This window comes from Ochotona curzoniae, unplaced genomic scaffold (genome assembly GCF_017591425.1).
Source record: "Ochotona curzoniae isolate NIBS_2020 unplaced genomic scaffold, NIBS_Ocur_1.0 scaffold_1037, whole genome shotgun sequence".
NCBI lineage: Eukaryota > Metazoa > Chordata > Mammalia > Lagomorpha > Ochotonidae > Ochotona > Ochotona curzoniae.
Genome location: NW_024467083.1, coordinates 6168631 through 6184788, shown reverse-complemented (window position 1 = coordinate 6184788; position 16158 = coordinate 6168631). Strand labels below are relative to the sequence as shown.

The window sequence follows — 16158 nt, the reverse complement described above, 5'->3', positions numbered from 1 at the left end:
TTGAAAAATTATTTCGTTTCAATTGAAAGGTAAAAGAGAGAAAAAGATCTACTGGCTTACTCCCCCAATGCCTGCAGCAGCCAGGATTGGGCCAGGCTGAGGCCAGAATCTCAGCATTCAGTCCAGGTCCCCCACATAGGTGGCAAGGACCCAAGTGCTTGAGCCTGTCACCTGTGCTGATTACAGCACAGGAAGCTGAAATTAGAAACAGCTCAAACTTTTACCCAGGCACTGTGAAATGGAATGTGGCTCTCAAGTGGCATCCTAAGCGCTGAGTCAATCAAGTCCTGTTCCTGTAACCTCTTCTTCGGTAAGGGGTAATCACAGATTTTACTTTCTGTTTAGTTCAGAGCTATGTCGTGTAATGCCTGCATTATCTTTTGGTTTGGCCGTGCCAGGGCAACTGCCAGCAGGGTTCAAAATTCAGTTAATCTATAGCAAACGAATTTTTTAAGTTTATAATTTTAGATGGTCCACAGATGATGTCATAAATATCTCAATGGCCATTGGCAGTTAAGGTTTCCCACCTGTGGTTTGGTTGAAATGAATGATGGAGGGGCCGTCCCTGTTTCCTATCTGGTTAAACTGCTGCCTGGTATCCTGGCATCTCAGCTGGATGCTGGTTGGAGACCTGGAGACCTGCTTCTGCTCCCTTCTAATGTGGGAAAGCAGAAGGTGGCTGGTTAGCCGTTTTGGCCCTTGTGAGAGTGAACCACAGACAGACAGAAGAGCTATCTTGCTCTGTCTCTCTCTTTGTAACTCTGCCTTTCAAATAAATAAAATACATCTTTTACAAAGAAGAAAGAAATGGATGATGAAGCACAAAACTTGATTCTCTTAAAGTATAAGAATATACATCTTCGAGTCTTAGTCTTCCAACTTCTAGTGCCTTTTAATATCCAGATTTGATGGTAATGATAATAGAGATGTAACTTCTATTCTTTGTGACATTCATTTCTTTATATAGTATATTCATATATGAAAAGTGATACTTCTCCCTATAATCTATCACATCTCCTCAGTCTTCATAGAAATTTATGAAACGTCAGCAAATATTTCTTTTTTATAAAGATTCATTTATTTTTTTTTTTTAGAAAGATTTGCAGAGAGAAGGAGAGACAGGAAGATATCCATTGATTCACTCATCAAGAGGTTGCAATGGCTGGAGCTGAGCTGATCTGAAGCCAGGCTCCTGGAGCCTCTTCCGAGTCTCCCACATGGATGCAGGGTCCCAGGGCTTTGGGCTGTCCTCAACTGCTTTCCCAGGCCACAAGCAGGGAGCTGGATGGGAAGTGGGGCCACTGGAATTAGAATTGGCACCGATATGGGATCCTGGCATGTTTAAGGCAAGGACTTTAGCTCTGGACCTGAAATGTCAGAAAATGTTTCTATATGTGTGAATTATATATTTGTTTGCCGAGGAACATTTTGAAAGGCAAACTAAAGCCCACATCTTGTGCTGATTCTGAGTTGGAGAGCTTATTTCTGGGGTGCGTAATTTCGCGTAGTGGTTAACCCAGTGTGCCTGAATCTAATTTCCAGTTCCAGCCCTGATTCCAGCCACCTGCCAGAGGGGACCTAAGGGGGCAACTGGGAGGCTCAGATGTTGGGTTTCTGCCACCCAGATGGGAGGCTTGGGTTGAGTTCTCAGCACCCAGCCTCTGCCTGCTCACTTCCTGCCATTGCTGGCGTTTGGAAGTATGCCAGAATTTGGAAGTTCTGTGTCTTCCTGCCTCTTAGTTACATATATTGTACATGAAGTTATTTCAGACTAACTTTGGAGGCGAAGTGTCCAGAACAACTAGAAGAATTGAATCCTCCACTTTATAGCTCATTGACTTTTTTCTTAAAACAATAATGTAGGTCATTATTTAGGAAAATCCATTGCTTACACTTCTGTTTAATAGCTTGATTTTGATGTCTAATTATGGATGATTAAATGGCAATAAATATAAGTCTTGTTATTATGGAAAAGTATCCTAAATACGTTAAGTATTGTGTAACTTTTTTTTTTTTACCAAAAGGACACATCTGCCATTTCTATCCTTTCACTTGTACTGTTCTGTAGTTACCACCAGAGCTCTGAGTTTTGACCAGAAGCAAAGAGCTGTAGGTATTTCATTGTTTTTGTTTTAAATTTTTTAGAGTGAAGAGACTTTGTCAGTATTTTGTCATTTGATTCCCCCAGAAAGAATAATGCCCAGTTTTGGGGCTTGTCTCTTACTTTTTACATATCTGTATTACTCTAAAAGGCAGACACAGACACATTTCCATCTGCTGGTTTTCTCCCCAGGTGCTGGAAACAGCCAAGGTTGGGCTTTAGCCAAGAGCCCAGGACTCCATCAGGGTCTCCAGTGTGGCTGGCTGGGACCCACGTTTTTGAGGCACCGCGTGCTGCCTCCCAAGATGTACTCTATTAGGAACGGAAATGGAAAGCTGAGCCGAGACTCAGGCATTCTAACTCGGAATGTGATTTTTAATGTTCTTGGCTGCCCCTGACATCTGCCCCCTGGTTATTATTACCTTTAAAATAGAAAAAGGTTTATTTATTTTTATTTGAAAGGCAGAGTTACAGCATGAAGCAGAGAGGTCTTTTGCTAGTTGCCTCCCCCAATGGCTGCAATGGATGGAGCTGGGCTGATTGGAAGGCAGGAGCCAGGAGCATATTCTGGGTCTCCCATGTGCATGCAGGAGTCCAAGTCCTTGGCTGCCTTCCCAGGATATTAGCAGGGAGCTAGATTGGGACTAGAACTGCAGGGACTTGAACCAGCACCTATATGCTGATGCTGGGGAGTTAGCCTGCTGTGCATAGCACTGGCCCCAGTTATTCCACATATGTTAGCAGTTTAAAAAGCGGAAGAGTTAGCTCTTGAGAATAAGAAATTTGAAGCACAACAGTCACCTTTTGGTTTGATCAGGATATCATTTCTAAGTGTACAGAATCTACCTGTAATGAGACAGTGATATGTAGTCATTCGAGTATGGCCTCAGGTGTTTAAGCATATGGTGGAGGACAAGCTTAGATGAATAACTTTATGGTTAGTTAATGACCACATTTAAAAAAAAAGTTCTTCCCCAAACTAATTATAGAATTGACATATAATTGTATATGATGCTCCTTATGTTTCAGAGTACTTTCACACGCAGACACAGTTAGTCACGTGGTCCCCAGAAGGCAGGTGGGGCTGCAGCAGGGTTGGGCTTGTAGTCCAGTTGCACGGATGAGATGCAGGTATAACTTGGGTGGCATGGCTTTGTTGGCCTCTTAGTGCGGGTAACAGCCTCCTTTGGAACATGGAGATTTTCTCAGTGTAGAATGGTATGCTGTTTCTTGCCATCTCAGCGGAGGTGTTTTGCAGAAAACATTGCTCCAATTTTACATTTCATTAGCCCTCTGTTGTGTACTGTCCAGTAGGGTAACTACTGACCCTACGTGGCTTTTTCATTAATTAATTAATTTGATTACATTTTAAAATTTTGTTGCTGGTACTACATTTCAAGTTCCAAAAAATAAAGATATCAAGAATTTTCATCATTGTTGTGAAAGTATCTGTTAGATAGTGCAGGTCTAGGCATTTGGTCTTTATCAATATTGAGATGAATTCTTAAGCCATACACATTTTATACCATTTAAGGAAGCTAGACAATGTTTTTATTAGTAAACTTAAGAAAATTTTATTATAGAGGTTTGAGATTCTTTTCTTAAATTGCCTTAGAATCATGTAATTTTTGTGCTCTTTTTGAAAGTAGCAAAGCAATTTTCAGCTAGATTGTAGTTTGGGTCGCTTGATATTAGTGGATGGTAGAAAACACTAGAAAGAGACTTAGGATCTGGGTTCTAGGACTAGTTCTGCCACCAAATAGCTTTGAAAGATGACCTCAATTATTTAATCTTTTGTTAAGAACAAGGTGTTTACAACAAATGTTATCCATTTGATGATTCTGTGATTCAAAATTTGATGGGAATTGGGGGTTTTACGTTGTCCAGAATATTGAGTTTGGAGCTGCACAACCCAGCTAAGATTTCTTATATCATGTGCTGCAATTTCGATGGAATTCTAGTCTCTTTAGGATGTTCATGTGAGGTTGGTGATAACTCTGTTAAACGTGATACTGATGAAAATTTCCCGGGTCAGAATGTGAAGCTGTGGTAGTAGGAGAACTAAGGAGATTAAAAAAAAAAAAAAAAAAAAAGAAACAAGTCTTTTGTTTCCCCAGTAGGGTTAAGATACGTAAGCAATTTATCTCTTTTTATTTATTGGCAAATAAAATTGGAGAGCTCCCTGTGGAGACAGGAGACCTGAAAACACGTGGTTTTTGCTTTGCTGGAGTTCAGATTTCCCTTCTCTTGCTAATTTCTTGGAGGAGGTGACTCTATAGTCTTGCACAAATAGCAGGTGTGGAATGTAAAGTTTTAGATCTCTATCCAGTGTCATTAAAGGTGCATTATGAATAATTATAGGGCTCAATCCTCTTAAATGAAAATGCTAAAGGCACTCAGTTGTACATATGCAGTTTGTGTTTAATTATAACATTGTAGGTTAATATAATCATATGTCCAGTGTAAGTGCCAATTCAGGTTTATAATTGCCCCCTGAATGATAACAGATAACAGGTTGCCCCTGGAATTCCAAATAATAAATCTATAATATTCTTCTTAATTATACAATAATTCCAAAGCCTGTGCTTTCAACATACATCTCCCTTCCCAAGTGAAACATTATTTCAAGAAAAGTAAAAATCTAAGGGTTTGAAAACTGCACAGTTTTTAAATTAAGCTGGAAAAAATAACACCAACATGTCTTTTTCTACTGGTAGGTGCTTGATGTATTGATTGCCACTGTTAAATATATTTGAAAGAAAAGTAATTTAATGCTTCCTATCACTGTTCTTGATTATACAACAATACTTTTAAATGGGATTTAGTGAATGCTTAATAGTGTAACTGTGGTGCCTTTTTTTTTTCTTTTTTGGCTAATTGGTTGGTTGGTTTTTTTTAAGTAGGCTAGGAAGAAAGATTAAAGTTTCTACCCAGTTTGTGATAAACTGGTTCTCTAATTTTTAAAAATGTGCCTCCTGGTTTGAGTATGCCCTTGTTATTTTGCAGACATGACCGACCTTGTTAGTGTAGCTTCTCATTCCATATCCTTGATTTTCTTTCTTTTCTTTCTTTTTTTTTTTTAACTAATCTATAGTCAAAAGAGGTATGTTAACTTTCTAAAGCAAAATTTATTGAATAGTAAGAGTTAAATATGTAATGCCATTAAGTAATGTGTTCTGTGGTTAGAGGTTCTGCATAGGTTTACTAAGTCTTAATTGAAACCCAGTCACATAGCTTAATTTGATTCCCCAGGGTGGATATAGGAGGATATATAATTTTTTTATGAGTGTTAATTTTCAGTGTCAGCTTATGCAGGAAAATTTGTGAAGTGTTAGCAACATTAAGTTGCTAATTACTTCTGGAACATTAATTCTGGAACTAAGCCTCCATAAAGTGATTCCCAGTGGATTGCACCAAGGAGAATACTACTGTTAAAGGTTCTGGTGGGTGCCCAGAATGTGAGAGATGAGTCTTTGAAGAGTGAGGTATAAAGACTGGTAGCTCATTTTTAAGACATGTACCAGCTCTCGGTGGATTTCAGTCCTCCTCTGCTCTGGCCCAGAAGGATCTGCCTGAATTAACACCATTTCATGATTGGCATGCTAACTGGATTAGAGCACAGATGTCAGAGCACCTGCCGTTAAGCTAGAACTCTGATCATGTGGTTGCAACACAGATCCTAGAGCTCAGATAACTCAGGTGGAGTCCTCATTCTGCTACTTGCTTGCTGTCTGTAACCTGGGCCAGATACTGACCTTCTGTGTGCCTCAGTTTCTATTTCTGTTTAAGAGCGCCTGTGTGCTATGACTTGGTTGTGTCCCAAAGGTCCTTTCCGGAGGTGGGCGGTGGGGGACCCTTCAGCGGCCTGACCTGTGGGAAGGCCTCTCTCTGGTCATGCTTGGAGGGGTGCCTGCGGCTGGGTGGATTGTGCGACCCCAGTCCCTCTCTGGCTTCCTGTGGTGGCCTAAGCTCTTCCACATGCCCATGCTGGTGCTCCCACAGTCAGCCCTCCTGCTGTGCCAGTGATGCCCCCTCCTCCAGCCTTGGATTTGAACCCCCAAAAATGAACCGCATTTCACTAAGTTTTCTCACCCTTTGCTGACCACAACCCTGCATCTTTGGGCTTTTGAGATCCGATAATATGTGAAGCTCTTAGAATAAGTGTAGTAAGATGTCAGCTATTGAATAGTACACTATAGCCATTTTAAGGTGTATAGCAGCCGGTTGTGTATAAACTAAAATTGAAATGTCAATGAAGTAGTCACAGGATGTGGCTAAGAACTTGCACTTTCTAGTGTTGAAGCTTAATTTTGCTGAATTTGGCAGATTTTGGGATAGTCTAAACTGGCTCATAACTCTAACAAGGCGTATGTCAACAATTTAGGTGCAGAACAGTTTTAGGAGGGGTGTGCAGAGAAATCGTCAATACTTTAGTGAGGAGTAACTAATCTTTGTGTCCTACCTAATCAGGCATGTGTGAGTCAATACTGAGTGTTTCCTGTCTGGTTCCAAGCTTTCCTTGTTGTTCTCTGTCTGTCTATTCCAATTTGTGTGTGTGTGCATGCATGCTTGTATGTTTGTGTGTGTGTTTTGCGGTGGGGGGCTTTGAAGCAACCCTGATGGTCATTGCAAGATAGGGTGGGGATCCAAAGTTGGAACTAAGGACCAGAGAAAGCTCTCTCCCTAGTCCTGAAGGAAGCTTACACCTGAATGCTAAAATGAAAATAGTCATGAGACAGCTGGATAGTACCCTATAGCCATTTTAAGGTCTATAGCAGCTGGTTCTGAGTATAAACCAAAATTGAAATGTCAGTGAAGTAGTCAGAGGATGCGATTAAAAACTTGCATTTTTTAACGTATTTGTTACTCAGTACCATGTCAATTAATTCCATAGTGTTGTAAATTGATGTTGATGTTATGTTGTGGCTTTTAATTGATCGGGATGATATTCTGCCAGCTCTGCTTTCAGACCAGAGATGGTCTCCCCATGAAACCGTTGAATTTATCTGAACAATAACATGCTGGACTTTATGCTTGCACTGAAGGAATCATGACTGGATTTGGACAGTAATATTGCAACAAGGTGGAGGAATCCATCATGGGAGGAGGGCATGGGGAGGGGTTGAGGGAATCCCAGAGCCTATGAAACCGTGTCATAAAATGAAATGAAATTTAAAAAAAAAAAAAGATGTCAGCTATTTTTACAGTCGTCAGAAATTGGATAAAGAAAGCTGTTGTTCCCCAGGCTTCACTTTTATTCTGTAAATTTCAAAGTTAGTACAGCAGAAATAGAAGGTTCCTAGAGATAAGTTCTGAAACTCGGTGGGTTTTTTTGTTTTGTTTTGTTTTGTTTTGTTTTGTTTTGGGGGGGTTTGGGAGGGACACCTTGTTTTTATTGCTTTCCCTAGAGAGGAGAAGCTGAATTAACAGGGCTAATTTTAAAATTATTGTCAAGGTTTAAAAAGAAAAAACAAGGAAAGCACCATTTTTTAAAATGTATTTACTTAAGTGTTTCCATGAAGTGTTTTCAGTATAAACACTGTGGTATTGTGTGAATGCATGAGAACCTGAAAAGTGGAACTGATCTGTTTTCACTTGATAAGCTGAATGAGGCAAAAAACACATGGTGCCAGTAGGTGAAACAATACATTAAAATTCAGGTTATCATATTTCAAGGATAGTTGATAAACAGACATGGGATGTAATGGTTCTGCTGTTCTAGCATCTAGCATTTAGGTATTGATTGAACTTTATTGTGTTTTCATTTGTAATAGCTTTGTGGTATTAATTATATTACAGTTCCATTATGACCTCTGTCATACTTAAAAATTATCTTCAGTTATATGATCACCTAAATTAGCTATTATAATTGGCCAGATATATAAATTATGTAAAATATATTCATAGTTGCTATTTTACTTCTAAATTACCTATTATAATTTTACATATAGAATGAAATTGAGACTTTAAATGTTTTTCATTAGCCAAAACATTGTAGAGCCAGGCTTTATTTGTTAATGAAAATATTGTATGTGAGGCAAGTGGGTTTTCAATGGTGTTACTAGGTTGAATAGCTACAGACTTGTCATTAATAATTATTCATGAGTGCTGAAATTATACAGCAGTTGCTTTCTCCTGGTTTGGCATTCATAGCAACAAGAGAAGGTTTGACGAGCCGGTACTCTTGCCCATTTCCTTCTAGTGATGGTGGCTCTGAGGTCGGAGTTTTGTGTGTGGTGACTACAGGAAAGGGCAGCTGGAAGGCTGACTCCAGCTGTTCTCTACTGCCTTAACACAGGGCTACTCAGCTTTGTTTAGTTTGGTGAGGAATTAGTTACTGTCTTTTACTCATTGTACTACAGCTTTGCGGGGAGACGGGGAAGGAGTAGTATTTAGTTTGTTGGTGAAGGAGCTGCTTAAATTTCTTAAAGTTTGAAAATAAGTTACACTTTCAGTTTCAGAAACCTTTGGCTTCATAAAGAAGATTTGAGGTAGATTTTTTTCTAGTGTAAGGAAAGAAGAACAATTGGTTAAAATGGAACGCTTCTCCCCACCACTTACATTGTAAAGAAAGTTAAGGCTTTGGTGCTTAATGAAGTCCTAGCTGAAGTGTTGTCAGGAAATGTTGATTTTCTTAAGTTGCCGCTTCTGTCCTCATATGTCGGAAGTTTGAGTCTTTGGGACTGACATTTTATTTTGGGGGTTGATTTTTGTTGACCTATGAACCTTGGAGGAGTGTTTAACTACAGGAATTGGGATGATTATTATTGTAATCTCAAGTACTTCTGAAACTTCTTAATAACTGTTTTTCAGCTTGTTCATTTGGAAACAATATTAGTGTCTGTAAGAATTTCTTTGTAGGAAAAAAGGGTTTCGAGTTGGTGAGCAGTTTATGCTGACAATCACTATGGTGTTTTGCCCTTATTTTTCTTTTAAGATGAATTTGTTTTTATTTAAAAGGAAGATTTACAAAGAGAAGGAGAGAAAGATCTGTCTGCAGCTTCACTCCCCAAATGGCCACAATGGCTAGATATGAACCAATCTGAAGCCAGGAGCCAGGAACCTTTTCTAGGTCTCCCATGTGGATGTAGGGTCCCACAGCTCTGGGCCATTCTCCACCTCTTTTTTTTTTTAAGATGTATTTATTTATTTTTTATTGCAAAGTCAGATATGTAGAGAGGAGGAAAGACAGAGAGGAAGATCTTCCGTCTGATGATTCACTCCCCAAGTTACCACATGGTCTCCCACGTGGGTGCAGGGTCCCAAAGCTCTGGGAAGTGGGGCTGCTGGGATAGAACCGACGCCCATATGGGATCCCGGTGCATTCAAGGCGAGGACTTTAGCCACTAGGCCATGCTGCAGGGCCCCCATTCTCCACTTCTTTCCAAGACCATAAGGAAGTGGAGCAACTAGAACATTAACTGACACCTGTATGGAATGCTGACGCTTGAAGGTGGAGGATTAGCCTGTTGAGTCACAGCGGCTGCCCCTTGTTGTTATTTTTAAGCGGGAGTGGGGTGGGGGGGCAGGGAGGCCCAAAACTATACCAGGGATTCTTATGACCCTGTTAAATATTTATTGAGGATCTCAAGAATTTCTGTGTTTGTGGGTTATATTGATTATTACAGACTGTACGTTTTAGTCTAATTTCCATTGCTGTAATAAAATACCTGAAACTAGGGTATAGAGAAAAGAGTTGTGTTTAGTTCAGGGTTTGGGACAGTGTAAGTCCAAACAGCATAGCTGTGACTGGGGAGAGCTACCTTCCCTGATTTGATCACTATATGTATTTGGTAAATTACACTGTGTGCTGTAAATGTGTACAAATGTTATGTTTCAATAAAAATAGATGATTTGGGGTAATAGTTTCTAGTTTATAAAGGAACTGAAACAATAGTCGAAAGTTCCCCTGTATCTATTCTGTGTCCGCTGTTTAGCACCGTGCATCTGTTTGAGTGAATGAATCAGTGCTTGCTGATAGCCAGTGATGATAGCATTGTTATTAACTAAAGCACGTCACCATTCACGTTTCCATAGATCTTCCCTAATGTCCTCTTTCTCTTGGAGGATTCAGTCATACCACATTTATTTGTCATATTTTCCTGTGTTCTCCTTAGCTGTAAGTTCCTCAAGTTCCTCATTTTTGAGATCTCACCTGCCTTAAGGTGTACAAGTCAGAGATTCAGTAGCTTAGCCCTTGATGGGAATTTGTAGTTTTCCTTGTTGTGAGACTGAGGGAATGGGATACTGGCAGGAAGGTTGCGGATTGAAGTGCCATGTTCCTCACATCCTGTTGAGGAGACTGGCTGTGAGCAGGCTGTCTTAGCTGCACTTGTCAAGTCTGCCGGCCGGGAAGTTGCCTGTACTCAGCGGGCAGTCGCTGTCAGTGCCCATACGTGTGCTTCACCTGCTGGAGGCCACACTGTCTGCAGAGAACATACTTAGAATTCTTTCCCACGAGGTTTGTTTTTTCTCCTGTTTATTTATTAAATCACTTATATCCGTCTGGACTCATTACTGCTTTATTATTTGCTGCTCAAATTGTTCCAGCCTCAGCCAGCAGGCACCCCTCCCTTGGCTGCTGTACACCTTTCACATACCCTCTTCACAGTTGTTTTCTTTGTAGCTTTTTTTTTTTTTAAGCTCTTTCTTACTTCCTGAAACAGCAAGGTGCTCCCAACTCAGCTTGTATGTTTCCTGCATATTTGCTTGGGATAATGATCTAGGAATATGTTTATTGTGCAGGTATAACTACAAGTAGCACTCCCCCCAGCCCCTTTTGACTGGCTCAGGTATTTTGATTTGGCTAATAAATTACATGATCATCTTCTTCAGGGAATGTAAAACTCTGTCTTCCTCTCTTGACCTCAAGGCTGGTGTCAGTGCATGGATAGTGGGATAGTTACACATGTGGGCACTAGAAAAGAAAGAATATTTAGGGAGGGCAACAATGCTGTGTTCCAGGTGCTGTGGACAACGAGGGATGTGGGCCTAGTAAAGGCAAAAACTGCAGCCTATGTCATTGATCCTTCGGATTTTCATCATTGGCCATTAATTCAATTTTTTTAAAACACTTTTTTTTTTTGAAAATCTGTGTTTTATCATATATCACCTCAATTTTTAAAACACACAGATAACATAATGGCTGTTTTGTTTATGTCCATGGATTACTGATTCCAATAACTAGTGATTATTTAATGCAAATAATCAATTCCAGTGTGGAATTGTGGGGTGGGAGTGCTGTGGTGTAAAGCAATTGCCTGCAATTCTGGCATCACGGGTGGGCCCTGGTTCGTGTCATAGCTGTTCCACTTCCAATTCAGCTCCCTGCTAATGGCTTGGGAAGGCAGTGGAAGATAGCCCAAGTGCACGGGCCTGCTATGCATGTTGGAAACCTGGAAGAAGCTCCCAGCTCGCTGGTTCTGGTGGTTATAGCCATCTGGGGAGTGAACCAGAACTCTGTCTTTCCTTCTCCCTCTAACTCTGATTTTCAAATAAATAAATATTTTTTAAAAAACAGAAAATTAACTGTATGTGGGTTGCCTTGGTGGAAATCTGGAGAGCTTTTAGGCTGAGAAAATAGCTGAAGATGTATTACTAGGTTGACCATAACTGAGAGAGCATTTGAAATCCCTAGGAATTAGAATGACTGAAGATCTTTCTGAAGGCTGTATAAATTGTATATAATTGCATGGTAAAGTAAAAGAAGTGAACATGTAGTAGGCAAAATATGTAGCTACTGCTGCTTCTTGAAATGCACTTTAAGTAATCTTTTTATTTTAAATTTCTGATTTGGATACACCATATTAAAAAAAAATTTATTTTTCCTTTTTAAGACTGTTTTAAAGAAGTCATTCAAATACGCCTGGATGAACTTCTCCGTGTTTTAAAGTCTGTGATGAATAAACATCAGAACCTGAATTCCGTTGACCTTCAGAATGCTGCAGAGGTGCTTACTGCAAAAGTGAAAGGTAAGGAAGATAAGTCACAAGTGGGTCCTCGTGGGCAGAAAGAATCTGAGGGTGCGATGCAGTCTGTGATGGCTGTACAGCCACTCCTCTCCTGCTAATTTGTATGTTGTCTGTCAGTCAGGAGTTACGTATATTTTGAAGTTGCATGTCCACATTAAGTCACACCTAACACTCTTTAGGTTTTAGAAGCTAAAACTTTGACAGCAGACATTTAAAAATACTAAAAGAACTGACGTTGGAATGTTGAGCTGTATGAGTGAGGTCATGTTCATTGTGTGAATGAACTGAAGTTCTCGACCATATGAGGAGGACTTGTGGTGTTGGACTATGGTCACTTGTAGCAGGTCCATGTGAAAGAAGGAACCAAATAGCAAGAAGGCTTCAATTGGGATCTTTAAAATATGAAAAGTAAAGCTGTTTTATGTGTCTGATGTATATGTACTAAAACTTTGCATTGAGAATTAGGATCCTGTCCTCGTATAAAATCATTCATCACTCAAAATTGTTGGGATTATTCCCAATTGAAATGTGTAAGAAAAGTTGAGAGTTGAGGAATATTTGAGAAGAGGTAAAGAAGACCAGTTAGTGTTTTTGTATAGATATAAAGTGGACTTAATGAACATTGAAGGTGCAAGTTGGGGTCTGAAGGAGTAGAATGTGGTTCAGTGGATGGATGTCAGTTTAACAAAACATAAAATAAGTCTGATGTGAGAGGTCACAGGGAAGTTTGGAGTTGAATCTGTGAGATTAGGATTGTTCATGTGCAGATGGTGATGGGAGAGGATAACACTTAACTCAGAGCGTGCAGAGGAAGCAGATGTCTGCTGTGAGATCCCTGGAAGAGAGGTGAAGTGGAGGAGCAGAGAAGCCTGTAGCCAGGAGGGAAGTGATCTTGGGAAAGGTGGTATTTTAAGAAGTGTTTATCACTGTTAAATGCCATTGATACGTGATATGGATTAAAGTAGTATAACCTTTCTGGTGACCTGGAGTCAGCAGAAGAAGCCACTCAGTTCCTTGATCTGTTCCCAGATAAGTGGTTTACACTGAAGCCCTGAGGAGAGGAAAGGCTGCTTTGGGGAGAGGGACTACTTGTCTCAGCTGAGTTGGCATTGCCTGGGCTGGAGGTTGAGCTGGGATTTTGGCCTTGGTTACAAAGACTTTGGACTTGAAGAACGTGAGGGCTGATATTTGGAGATGGCAAAGGACAAGTTTCAAAGGATGAGGCAGGAAGAAAAAATAAAAATCTTGCTAGTAAAATAGAGTCCAAATACTTAAGAAACTCATATCCCAACTTCTTTTTGACACAGATTCTTCCTGTTGGTGTGGTTTCCTTTATTTTTTTTTTTCCTGTATTTTTAAGTTGAAAAAGTAATAAATGATTTTATGGGTAGCTTTTGTGAGGAATTTTTCAAATGTGCTTAGTAACCAAATTTGTTTTTAAATAGATTGTTTACAAGTGCCACTTAACTTTACTTAGATAGGGAGACTTGTGTCTATAGATAGTAAAATTTCCATGCTTGGAAATAGCGACCTGGTTCAATTGTTGTCAGTAGCTATTGTGTGCCGCAGGATGTCCTGGGGAAGGAGGGTGCCTGTGTGTGGCTGGTGTCCGCATTCCAGAATCCGCCTGGAGAGAGTGGCTTCTGAGCTGCCCTGCAGAGCCTCTGTCATTGAGGTGGAGTAGTCTTTGGAGTAGTACTCCCAGGCTGACCGCCTCTGCTCTCGAGATTAGGAAATAGGAAAATAGATGACTCCGTTGTTGGGAAAAGGACTCCATTTCAGTGGGACTATGTAGACTAAAAACTTTAAAATGGCGTTTTCTTTGGGGTGAGTTTATATGCTTTTAAACAAAACTTTTCCTGTCCACTTGTTGTTATTTTTGAAGCCTTCTAATACTACCACTGATACCTCAGATTTAAAATATCCAGTGAGCTCTGAACAAAGAAATTAATCGGAGCTTGCATTCAATGATCATTTAATTTTCAAAACCTGGAAAAGTAAGCAAGGTGGGGGTTAAGTTTAAAGGTCTGTAACACGGAGTGGGGCACAATGGCTCAATGAGCTAATCCTCCCCTTGTAAGCACTGGGATCCCAATGGGTGTTGGTTCATGTACCAGTGGTTCTACTTCCGTCCAGCTCCCTGCCTTTGGCCTGGGAAAGCAGTAGAGGATAGCCCAAAGCCTTGGGACCCTGCACCTGGGTGTGAGGCCCGAAAAAAACCCTGGCTCCTGGCTTTGGATTGGCTCAGCTCTAGCCATTGGGACCACTTGGGAAGTAAACCAGCACATGCAAGATCTTTCTGTCTCATTTTTCTATAAAAATCTTTTTTGGTAGAAATTAATAAATTTTTAAAAATAAAATAAAAAGTCTGTACCAGTAAGTGCTTGGCGTATTTTAGTCTGTACAAAGAGAACCACTTATAATCTTCCATTTTTGTTTAAAGAGAAGAAAGCTTAAAGAAGAATTGTTGTATGGTAGAATCAGAAATATGTCAGGAATAAAGAGCTGATTTAATCTTGACCTCCTGATGACACTCAAACAACACCAACCTGAGCAGCTGGCTTGCTTGGGTTGCCTTATCTCTAAAACACATTTTTCAGATTTAGCAAACCGCTCAACTATGTATGTATTTGTAAACACACAGAGAGAAAATACTTTAGGATCAGAGGTGTGTGATGTTGGTGTCACCACAGGTTTGATTGCAGGAAGTCTGTCTACTTCCTATTTATAAGACATGCAAAATGGGAATCTTTAACTGTTCTAATTTTTAAATTTTATAAGTGGAATTTATCTTTTAATAACTTCAGCTTTTTCCCATTCCTTCGAGTGTTGATTTGTATTTCCTGCGTCTCCTCCTGTTTCCAAGCAGGAAGTGCAGTCTGACAAAATATTTGCAATATGGTAAGAGAGATAGTCTATTTTTGAAGCAGATAAAGACATCTTCAGAGCTCATTCATTTATTATGTACTTAATATTTGTGTTTTCATTACTTCAGTTATTTCAATGTCTTCTTTATAATATGAATGAAAATAACTCTATTTAGGTTTTCCAGGATCTATATTTTACCTTAATTACAGAAATTGACAAATTAGAACAATAAGCCTTACCTACACTTCCAAGGTCATAGAACCTCATATTTTCTTTGTTCTGCAAACTTAATTGTTTTAACCTGCATTTGACACACACTTCAAAATGAAGTGAAGTTTCTTTCCTACCTCTGACCTGTGGCCAGCTATTCTTTTCCCTGGAAAAGCACATGCATTACACATATATGAGGAAATTCATATGCATGGATCTCAAAATTATTTTGCATAAAAATGAACCTTTAATTCTGAGGCATATACACATACAGCGCTGTTTCAGAAGGTTCGTGGGAACTCTTTGTTATCTTTTCATTCCATCCTTCCACAGTATTCTTGAAGTTCTCTTTTTTAACCTTGTTACGTAAATGGTAGTATTGTGTCCCTTGCTCATTTCTGGCGCAAAAAGAGTTTCCTTATTATCTGTTTTCAAAGCTGTAAATCATTATGTTGAGGTGCTGTAGTTTAGCCTTTAGATTATTTGCAGAGTTGTTTTTTTTGTTTTTTTCCTATAACATGGATCAGTAAATAGCCAGGTAGGCTCATAAATGGGCTTGCTGGGTCGGGGAGCATGTGCATTTATGGTTTTTGGTGTTAGCAGACACACTTCGTGGAGGTTGGCTGAAGAAGCTGAGTGCCCACGCCTTTGCCCACAGCTGGTTGCCTAGCCTTGGGATTGAATCTGGTGACCGCAACAGCTGCTCGCTGTGGATGGAATATGCATTCTCTTGCCTTTGAGTGCAGTCGACTATCTTTCCATTTACTTTTGAGCCATTTGTTTAGATTTTAGTGTGAATCTTAGCCTTTTATCTGTTTCTCTCTGGGTCTTTTCTAAGGATTGATGTGTAGAAATTCTTTAAAGTTTGTCTCAGATCTTAGCTTTTCATTACAAATGTTTCTACTTGGTTTTGGTCTTCTTAGATATTTCATTTTTGCCTGTAAATTTATCAGTCTTTTTCCTCTTTTTAGCTGTCTCTAGCAGGTCGGTATTAGGAAAGTTTACTGT

The 16158-nt window shown here is 39.7% G+C and overlaps 1 protein-coding gene across 2 annotated transcripts in view; it reads left to right on the top strand.

Annotated features, from left to right (window-relative positions):
- Window positions 1-16158, top strand: part of ARHGAP29 (Rho GTPase activating protein 29) — a 59151-nt gene that overhangs the window by 6980 nt on the left and 36013 nt on the right. The window contains exons 1-2 of one of the 2 annotated variants that reach the window (XM_040998958.1): window positions 2577-2589; window positions 11938-12072. In XM_040998958.1, the coding sequence (XP_040854892.1) occupies window positions 2577-2589; window positions 11938-12072 (148 nt within the window). Of the gene's footprint in view, window positions 1-2576; window positions 2590-11937; window positions 12073-16158 lie in introns of those variants that run through there. The other variant, XM_040998957.1, reaches the window with a different exon arrangement.